This window comes from Adiantum capillus-veneris, chromosome 2 (genome assembly GCF_014529385.1).
Source record: "Adiantum capillus-veneris isolate H3 chromosome 2, ASM1452938v2, whole genome shotgun sequence".
Lineage (NCBI taxonomy): Eukaryota > Viridiplantae > Streptophyta > Polypodiopsida > Polypodiales > Pteridaceae > Adiantum > Adiantum capillus-veneris.
In genome coordinates this window covers 64,214,120-64,225,013 of record NC_140932.1, presented here as the reverse complement: position 1 = coordinate 64,225,013, position 10,894 = coordinate 64,214,120, and the positions used below count along the sequence as shown (strand labels likewise).

At 41.5% G+C, this 10,894-nt stretch overlaps 1 protein-coding gene across 4 annotated transcripts in view; it reads left to right on the top strand.

Annotated features, from left to right (window-relative positions):
• Positions 1-5,623: 5,623 nt before the first annotated feature.
• Positions 5,624-10,894, top strand: part of LOC147462890 (3'-5' exonuclease domain-containing protein) — a 51,937-nt gene continuing 46,666 nt past the window's right edge. For all 4 annotated transcript variants that reach the window (XR_015184717.1, XM_086485911.1, XM_086485918.1 and 1 more), the window contains exon 1: positions 5,624-5,939. Coding sequence is in view for 3 of the 4 variants with exons in the window: in XM_086485911.1 (XP_086342037.1) it covers positions 5,696-5,939 (244 nt within the window). In the remaining variant the exon portion in view is untranslated. The remainder of the gene's footprint in view (positions 5,940-10,894) is intronic.

Genomic DNA, 10,894 nt, shown 5'->3' with positions numbered 1-10,894 from the left:
TGCCGAAATCAAAAAATCTGCACTAATATGCCTAAATCGATGGATCTGCACTTAATATTATTTTATATAGTGAATCTGCAGTTTGTTGGTGTGCTACCTAAATTGGCAAATCTGCACTCATGCTGCCTAAACCGACGGATTTGCATGTACATTGGCATTGCCTAAATCAACAAATCTACACCAAGATGAGAATTTACACACTACGTAAATCGGTGAATCTATGTGCATGTAACCAATGGACTAGACAAGGTATTTAAAAATGGGAAACATTATTACCTGTCTTGTACCAAATTGGACTAGGTTGAAATGATGAAGTATGTACCAAATATTGACGATCATCCCAAATCAACTGAGCTCATGTAAGTGGTTGAATGACAAATCATCTCAGTAGAGATTCCAATCAATGTAAGTACAAGCCATGCCTTTAAAAATAACTGATCTTGCAGCTTATAACACAATGTAAACAAGTGAAAAAATATTTGTCTTCTAAAATTATTCGAAAGGATTCATGCTTGTTGCAAAATTGCTTGAGTATAGCCTTGTGAAAATATCTAGAAAGAGAGTCACTTAAAAGAAATTAAATAAAATGAGCATTGATCAGCCCAAGTATATTAAATTGGTGGATTGTCATATAAGGGATGTTGTAAAAGGTGGTGGCAAATTTGGAGATCTTAAGATAAGGAAGGGAGTAGAATATGGATTAGGGTGGGTGTACCATATATGGCATCTGGGTGTAAAGATACATAGAGAGAGAATTATTCATCAAAGATTATTCAAATGATCTTGTTAGATGGATATCATCAATATGCATTGAGAAATTTTATACCTTGAGGGTCTCTGATATGTACCCGATATGTAGCAATGTAGCTTAGCGTTATCTGCAAAAGTGTTACTCAAAGACAAAGCACTAAAAGTGATTTCTTGTTAAATTCAACAACAATTTAACCGCACATTAACATTTTAAAAGCTGATAAAATTGATACACCAGAGTTAAAAGTGAAAGAGTTATAAATACCTACCAAAATATCCTTCGACTGATAAATCACTAGAACAGTATAATTCTTGTTTAATACAAGTGAAGATGGTAGTGAGAGGTGTTAAGATTAGATAAATGTTCATTAGCCATCCAATATTTATATTTATTTATTTAATATTATTATTTTTAAATTGGGCAACTTCAAAGACGTCTCATAGCCTTCATAAGGCAATTCATTTACAAGCAATGGCATGGTTGCCTTCACATGGCAAAAATTTGCAAGCAAGGACAAACATTTGGCTTAAAAAGAAAATTAAACAAAAGCTGATGTGAACCTGTCCATCCATTCTAATCAATTTTTAAAACCATCTTTCTCAGTTGTACAATCACTTATCAAATGAAAAATTCCATATTAAAAGGCTGTTGTGTCAAATCTTTTTTCCCGTGTAAATCTCAAGGGAGACCATACCAAAGTTGAACACATCAACTTTTTTGTTGAACTTTCCATAGAATGCATACTCAGGTGAAACATATCTTATTGTCCTATTGTTCCTATTATTCTCGTGCTAACGTCTATTGCATTCTCCTCCACAAGCTTGGCGATACCATAATTTGCAATCACTGGGTTTAATTGGTCATCTAGAAGAGTATTCACGAGCTAATATCCTTGTGAATACTGCAAATTTGGGATTCTTCATGAAGATAAGCCAGTCCCTTAGCCATGCTTAGAATGATACCTTATCAAGTCGACCAATCCAGTGTCATGTTGTCTCCTTCCACACAACATCCCAACAATCAAATGAGGTTCTTGTGTTGAACTCTTGTTATGAGATTGACTTCATTCACAAACTCTTCCTTGCCCTTCTTGCTTGGCCACACTTGTTTTCCCTCATGCAAGAAGAAGCAAATGGTCATATCCCAAATTTAAAATTGGTTTTTGACGTTCCCTTGTGCAAGCTCCATAGCTTGATCAACCGAGACAAACGAGTTTCATTTGAACAATTGCACGAAGGCGAAGATGAACTGGAGGATTTTTCATATGAGAGGAACACGTGCGCGTGGTAAATTAATAGAAGGATCAAGGGTAATAGCGAAGATGTTTTGCATGGGAAATTATAAATTAGGTAGTGTAACATTCATGATGCCATAGTGGAGATCGGCACGAGAAGTAGTAAAAGTCTCATTGATAGTGAGAAACAACCCCCATTGCCAAAATCATCATCAACGTCTCCAATATCTCTCCCACCCCCAGTCGCAACCTCTATTCAACAACATACCGCACCAATGGCACCAGCTTTGGCTCGCAGCGGCATGTTGGTTGTTTAATTAGCTGCAAGGGTCGGAAACTCCTCGACTACTTGACAATGCCTAACACCTTCAGGTCGTTTCTTAGTAGCAGAACAACTTGGCCAGATAGCGGTTCAAGAGCGATGGACAATGCAAATGAACTGTCAGGTTGTATAGTGCATGCATTGAGAAGGACCGCCTAAGGGCGGCAAGAAGCTGTAGCAAGTGAAAAGGTAAAAGATGACAAGGCATGGGTGGTGAGCTCTTGTTGATTGCAACAGTCTACGGGGGCAGCTCATTCTGCACCAAGTAGGGTTACGACACCAGTGTCAGTGGATGATGACAATTAATGATAGTCGTTTAAATAGTAGCACAGACGCCAGTCGTGCATGGAGAGAAGTCAATGAGAACGACTCAAAGAACTTCATATTGATAGTCTACACCCAGTACAAGCACCGATAGACTCGTGAAGACGCCATGCATCCAACTCGCCAACCTGATAGGGCATACACAATCATTTTTTCTTACTTTTTTTTTTCCTACCAACATGCACCAGTCGTCGCACCGTTAATCTTAGAGTAGGTTGATCACTGGGTGATGACTAACCAGCTCTTTGTGGCGTTCATCAGCTATCAGGCATGCAGACTTCATCTCTCTCTTGATTCTTTATCACCAACCACAGAAGTCAGTCTCTCTCTCTCTCTCTCTCTCTCTCTCTCTCTCCCCCTTCTAGCTTGACAACCGCCGTCCATGTCTCCCACTCTCTCTGGCCAACCACTCAGGATGGCTTTCTCTATTTCTCTCTCTCTCTCAACCAACCGCTAGTTGACCTCTCTCTCTTTTTCTTTGAGCCAAACAGTGGGGCTGCATGGTCTCCACTTACCCACCATCACATCCCCATGCTACATGCACCAAAATCTTAAAAGCACACCATCCTTTTCAGTAACCCATCTCCTTGATAACCCATCTCCTTGATATGCCTTGGTAGATTTGTGGATGGCCTCACAATTAAAGATTTTTGCGCTAGTTTACTATAAGTAGATACTTAATAGCACTATCGGCACTGAGTGTGCCTCTAAGATTAACATGCATGATCTCTAAACAAATTAGGGAGGTTTTAATTATATGGGGATATATGACCTACTAATTTTTCTTTTGCGGCAAAACATACAATTAAGGCTTGATTCACAAATATGGTTGATAATTAAGTGAAAACATTAAGCAAATTATATAAATTTAGATCATAATTATTTACACTTATCTTTGTATATATGTTTCTCCATCACACGTACGTTGAGAGGAGCGTCTCCCAAGCTTTGATACCACTGCTGCTGCAGACAAAAGACGCAGAGAGCCCTACAAAATACCAAAAACTACATACTGCAACCCATAAAATAGACAAATATGCATACCTAGATAATCCCATAGCACATAATTGAAGCCATATGTGAACAGAGAGAGGCTAAACACGAGAGAGAATAAGAGAACAAGTGTCAAAGCACTTCCTAGAGCGGAGTGCTACATCGACACCGCGAGAGAGAAGAGAGGGGAGGAGAGAAGAATAGACACATGCACTAGGTATAATCTCCCCGGCCCGTGCAAGAGTGAGCATTTTCCTCTTGCACGCATTTATTTATAGATTTCTTGAATGCTCAAAGTGAATACATACTGGCGATCGGACATAATATGGACATAGCTCACACAGAGCACTTAAATAATGAAATGTCCATAAATGTGATATCCTTTCACATAACTCTTAGCTTTTTTCACATGTCACCTACAATGGAGGTTGTTGGGGTAAAGGCCATGAGCTCTACCTCGAGCCAAACACATGTTTCTGGCCACTCACTTACTTTTCCCTTATTCTTTGTACACATACAAGAATAAGGAGCTCTCTCAGTCTTCTGCTTGAGAGGTTAGCTCCATCCCCACACAGTCTCCATCTTCTTCTTCCTCTCTCTCTCTCTCTCTCTCTCTCTCTCTCTCTCTCTCTCTCTCTCTCTCTCTCTCTGTCTCTCTCTTGCACACACATCTGCACACATGCTCTGTCAAGAGAGAGAGGGAGAGTGAGAGAGAGTATCATCTCCAGTGTGGTATGAGACCTCCGGTACAAAGTGCACCATCTAGCTTTGCAACATTTAATTTAATGTTTTCGATTTCTAATAAACACTTCTCTTTTTCATGATGTTCCTTTGTCGAGTGTGCGAGCAAACCTGGTGATCGTTGTCACACCATCATCTAGACCACTGCTAAAAAGAAACCTTAATTTAGTGTAAGTTCACTTGCAAATTTTAAAATTTACCTTCAAATGTTTAACTTTTGAGCTAAGAAAGCCTGCAACATTTAGAAAATTTTGGTGTAAAATCCTTCAAATATAGTTTACCTCGAAAATCTTCCACGTGTAGGTTTTTCAAGCCTTTAGTAAAAAAATTATTTTAAGCAATGGGACTCCATATTGAGTGACCATCCCACCCTTGCCTCAACATGCATCAGACACCATATACACTGTCGTAGTCTTGCTTGTGAAGAGTCATAACCTTGCTTGTGAAGTCGTGAGAATTGTTGTTGGATCCTTCTGCATTATAAGTGCTCCAACCAATTGTTTGTTACTACTTTGCTATGCCCACTGTTTTTAATAATTTTTGCAACATACCAAAATTGATGCCCCTCCTATGGTTTTAGGGGTGTATATATGCTACCATTAAATCAAAACCATCCTTGGCTTGAGGTAATTTTTATTATGTAGCTCATCTCTTAGGATTGTTCCTACTACTTTAAAACTTCTCCTCCCCCCTTTTTCTCTCCCCCCCCCCCTTCTCTCTCTCTCTCTCTCTCTCTCTCTCTAAAATTGGTTATCTTAGGGCAGGTTTAGGCAACGTGGAGGTAGACCATCGCTTTTGTCACTTTTCGCCACCCTAGCAATTCACAAAAATCAAGAAGACAACAATAAAAGGTCTCCTTGGATTGGCTTTGTTGAGAGAGCCCCAACACCACCACCAATCGCTGCAGAGGTTGAAGCGAAAGCGTTGTTCTTTCGAGGGGGAGGGTCGAACAAGATTTGATGGACCTGATAGAGAAATAGAGGCTCTTACAACCTTTAAGTAATGCCCAATTAATAGACGAGTGTTTTTCTTTCTTTGCAGTCGGCTCGTCTGAATCCAAGCTGAACAGTTCCCTCTTGAGTAGGAGGTCTTCAGTTCAAACCCTGTCGGATAGATCTTTGAGGTCTGTTGGATTTGTTCCTCTCTCTCTCTCTCGGGAAAAGTTTGATTCTATATTACATTTTGTTACATGTCTCTCTCTCTCTCTCTCTCTCTCTCTCTCTCAAACTTTGGTTCTATATTACATTTGTTACATGTTTCTCCCTCTCCCCGTCCCCCCCCACCCCCTCTCTCTCTCTCTCCCCGTTCATAATGTGAGAGGTTAGAGCAGATGGAGCCGTGGCCATTGTCGAGCGACGGGGTGCACTTCGTGAATTCGGTTGACTCATCAGAGTTCTCGTTGTTTCTGCGAGCTTTGGATCAAGCATATATTGTAGCCATGGATGCAGAGTGGAAGCCTCTCCGCTCAAAGAACACAAAGACCTTTCCCCGTGTCTCCATTATGCAGCTTGCCTGCAGGCTTGCAACCTGCAGCGGGGATCCTCTCCTTGCTCATTCAGAAGATACTATAGTCGGTATATTTTCTCACACACTTTTTTTTTGTAATGTTATTTCCTCTCTCTCTCTCTCTCTCTCTCTCTCTCTCTCACACACACACACACACACACACACACACACACAAAGAGAGAGAGAGAGAGAGAGAGAGAGAGAGAGAGAGAGAGAGAGGAAATAACATTACAAAAAATAACATTCTCTTCTTCTTCTTCTTCTTCTTCTCTGTGTGTGTGTGTGTGTGTGTGTGTGTGTGAGAGAGAGAGAGAGAGAGAGAGAGAGAGAGAGAGAGAGAGAGAGAGCTTTGCATTACATAAAAATAAACCCTGGAACAATAACAATGATATAAGTGGGAAAATAACCCATCAAATCAGACCATAAAAAATACTTATGTAATTAGTGAGAAGTGGCACGAAGTCCACTAGAGAGAGAGAGAGAGAGAGAGAGAGAGAGAGAGAGAGAGAGAAGAAGAAGAAGAAGAGAATTTTAATGTCGTAGGTAGTTTTCCAAGAGACCTTAATGATCTATCCAATGAGGAGAGTTGAATTTATTCAAGAGGGAAATGGCATAACCAATCTACTACACTTGGGTGATAGAAAGGTTTTACCATTTTTCTCTTTTTATTAGCGCACACACACACCCGAGAAGAAGAGAATTTTAACGTCGTAAGAAACTATCTCAAGAGACTTTAAAGATCTATCCGACGAGGAGAGTTGAACTCAAGGCCTGTTATTCAAGAGGGAAATGGCATAACCAATCTACCACACTTGGGTGATAGAGAGGTTATACAATTCTCCTCTTTTTATTAGCGCGCGCGCGCACACACACCCGAGAAGAAGAGAATTTTAACTTCGTAGGAAACTATCCCAAGAGACCTTAAAGATCTATCCAACGACGAGAGTTGAACCTGTTATTCAAGAGGGAAATGGCATAACCAATCTACCACACTTGGGTGATAGAAATGCTATACCATTTTCCTCTTTTTATTAGTACCCACACACACACCCGAGAAGAAGAGAACTTTAACGTCGTAGGAAACTATCCCAAGAGACTTTAAAGATCTATCCGACGAGGAGAGTTGAACTCAAGACCTGTTATTCAAGAGGGAAATGGCATAACCAATCTACCACACTTGGGTGATAGAAAGGTTATACCATTTTCCTCTTTTTATTAGCACGCACACAAACACACACACCCACACACACATCTGAGAAGAAGAGAATTTTAATGTCGTAGGAAACTATATATATATATATATATATATATAGAGAGAGAGAGAGAGAGAGAGAGAGAGAGAGAGAGAGAGAGAGAGAGAGAGAGAGAGAGAGAGAGAGAAGTCTACCACACTTGAGAGAGAGAGAGAGAGAGAGAGAGAGAGAGAGAGAGAGAGAGAGAAAGAGAAGTCTACCACACTTGAGAGAGAGAGAGAGAGAGAGAGAGAGAGAGAGAGAGAGAGGATACTGTTTGTAGAGGCAAAGAGAACTGGCCTAGGAGACAAAACCTTATACGAGGTGTTGGTGTCATTTAGATGTCGTAAGATACAATAATAAAAATAGAATCACCTCTCCGGTGTAGCCGAGTCAAAGATTATAGATGCATGTGTGCAATATACAAGAGGATGGACGTGGACATCCACTGTTGCAACGAGCAAAACCATCTATTTGAATTTTGCTTAAGAAATTGGTTGAAAATATTATTTGGAATTTGTTTGAAATGGATTTTATCTGTTTGAACTTATATTGGTGTCGATTTGAGATTGCTTGATGCTGGTTTCAATAATGTTTGAATATGTTCGGCTCGGGCCTCTTGAGAGGAGTGTTCATGTTAGTTGTAGAACCTCTGAACGACGCAGACCGGTGGTCTAGGAGCATTTAGTTGTAAGTAGGAAGCCTTTGAATGCCGTAGATCAGTCTTACAGGCGTAATCGAGGGCGATTACCATTCTTTCAAGAGGGGGGTATGTCACAAATTGATGACGTGGCATGGCCAACTAATAAGTTGTTCCAATTTATGGGCAATTGCCGACGTGGCCAAAGGGACACAAAGACATAAAATAATGCGTAAAAGCTACTAACGGGGCTGGCTGTACGGACGCCCTCGAAATGCGTTGCTAATGTGGCATTCTGTACGGAATTCGTGTCGGCTGTTTTGGGCGCTAGCTTTTGGTACCATATGCTTTTGAACTGAAGCTTTTTATGTAAACTGCTTTTCCAAGGCCAAGGGCTCTCTCTGGCTCATAAAGAGCTGACGAGCCGGTGAGCAGAGGAGAGCCTAGGGCACCTGTACTTGCTCAATTGTTAATACAAAAAGAAATACCAAAAGGGACGCCAGTCTTTGGGGCCCAAAAAGAGCCAATCTTTTTGGGCATGGAACTACGCCGGGTCGTGTCGACTCAGTTGTTCTGTGATTTAAATTTGTGAAGTTTTCAAAGTGGATCTCTCTCCTGTCGCGACAGATTCCAGACTTGGGGTGTCCAAGTTTGTTACAGTGATAGTGTGAATGAAGGTTCTGAGAGAGAGAGAGAGAGAGAGAGAGAGAGAGAGAGAGAGAGAGAGAGAGAGAGAGAAGATTGACACCAGATGGGGTCCCAAACCCCCCCTCCAAGGGCCCCCCTCTCGATCGCTAGAGAGGTATTCGCTTTAGATTGCGCAAATGCTGATACAATGGTCCTAGATGTTCATGGGCTCATGCACTGAATGCAGGGATTGAAGGTATGGAAGAGGCTACAACCGGGTTTGTCCAATCGGTCATACCACGTCATGAGTTTGTGACAGAGAGAGAAGACTGACACCGGATGGGGTCCCAAAACCCCCTCCAAGGGTCCCCCTCTTTATGGCTAGAGAGGTATTTGCTTTAGATTGCAAAAATACTGATACAATGGTCCTAGATGCTGAGATACTAATGGGATCTTGCTGGAGGTGCTTGGATCTGTGAGGCTAAGGGTTGGAATGCAACGCTAGTGATTCTGGCTAGGATCTGCAATGGCAACAAGACTATGGGCTGATCTGCTATAGCCACCACGGTGATGGGCTGAAAACTGAAAAGCGCTGGCCCATCTGCTACGATGGGCTGAATCCTGAAAAGATCTGGTAAGATGGGCTGAAAACTGATGGCGATGTAATTTGCTATTGATGGCTGGAAACACTGGTGGGCTGAACGTGCTGATGGTGGAACTGCTAGCAAAAACGCTAGAGGTGCTGAGGTATTGCGAGTACTGGTGCTGGTACTGAGGTGCTGACTTATGCTTGAGAAGTGACCCCTAGGGTTGCTTATATATGGGGTAAAAGCTAAGTCGGGCAATCCAACTTAAAAATCCCACGATTCTTAAAATGATGCAAAAATGTCACTTATCAATAAGTTGATGGACTATTAATAAGAGGCGCTTCGTATACGGTAATTGCCTAGGCTTGATACTAATGGTGCTATATGGGATGTGCAATCAGAGGGTATGTAGCTACTCTAAAGTTCCTAGACATGCACGTCCTGCGTTAGGCTCATCAGGGTGCCATAACACTTCCTAGGCTAAGCTAAACCCTAGTAGTAGGAGTTATAACTTGTCCACATGCACATAGGGTTAGATGTTCACGTGACATTACTCCTTGTGTCATACCTCTATCTTGGTATTGACAATGTGCATTGGGTCACCATGCCTATCGTTGTATCTATGATACAATGTAATGGTATAAATACCTTTGGACATTATTGATGACTGCCAAAGCATATCATTCTCTATGCAAATAATCATTTTCTACGTTAGTGAAGATGTCGTGGTATTTAGTCTATACTATGCATGATGGAGTTGATGGTTATATTGTCTTGTAGGTGACTACCATGGGTCTATAACTTGCACTTTCTTCAAAGGGTGAATTTGGGCTTATCTTGGATTCATCTAGGTATATTGTAACAATGTTAGACTTTGTAAATAAGTAATTTATTTACAAGGAAATAATTATCTAATCAGTTGTGTGCACATCAGAATAGAATCAGTAGTTCTAGGGCCTCAAGTGCGCCTAAATTTGGGCCAGAGCACCTCAGGGAGACCCTAGCAGAAAATACCCTGAAGCCCTAGTGATTGGGAAATTGGGTCTTTAATGAAGGGTAGATAGTAGCCTCAAATTTCATGTTCAGAAACATACGCGTGTCCGTGCAAGCACAGGAATGAGATGGGGTCCTTAGAACAGTAACCCTAAGGCCTAAATTATTTTACAGCCTTATGATAAGTCAGTTAAAATATTTTTAAATCGTTTATGCTGGACCAAATGGCCGGACAAGTGCGAACAGGTAATGCTAGAGCGGTGCCGGTACGGCAGTGTGCTGGGGAGCAGGTAACATTTCATTGGTTGCAGCCATGTGTGCAGTTGTGGTTTAATTTGTACATTTCATTAATATCTTGTGAACTTTTAAATGTGAAAGTTGAAAGGTTTTTAAGTTATTAAGTGTGCCAAGTGGCACACTTACCAATGCAAACTAGCTCTCTCACTCACTCACCCTCTCTCTTCCTAGCGCCCCCTCTTCCTGCTGGCTTGATAAGAGCGCCCCGTCCCTCACTTCTCAGGTTGGCAGTGCTCCTACCCTCCCTATTGTGAGTATGCTCTACGCATTGGAGCCCTCCATGGAAGCTTGAGAGCAGCCCCTTGTGACATATGTGGTGGCCTCGTGCTCCCATTGTCTAAAACAGGAGTTCTCATAGCCATAGCCAGCTTTTGGTGAAGACTCATCGCGAGAAGTTGTAGCAGGCACTCTCTCCATAGAGTGTGGTGGCTGTAAATTCTCTGTTTTCAGCCCCTAATCATCTCTTTTAGGGTAAATTTCAGCAAAGTACTCATAGAATTTAGTTCTTCTCTACCTACAGTACGCGTACACAAAGTTTGGTGCGATTCCATCACGAAAAAGGTCTCTATTTCGGCATTGGAACATGCTCAGGTAACATTTTCAGGTTATGTGTAGAAAATTACAGCAAGCATGTGTGCGTGCATTTT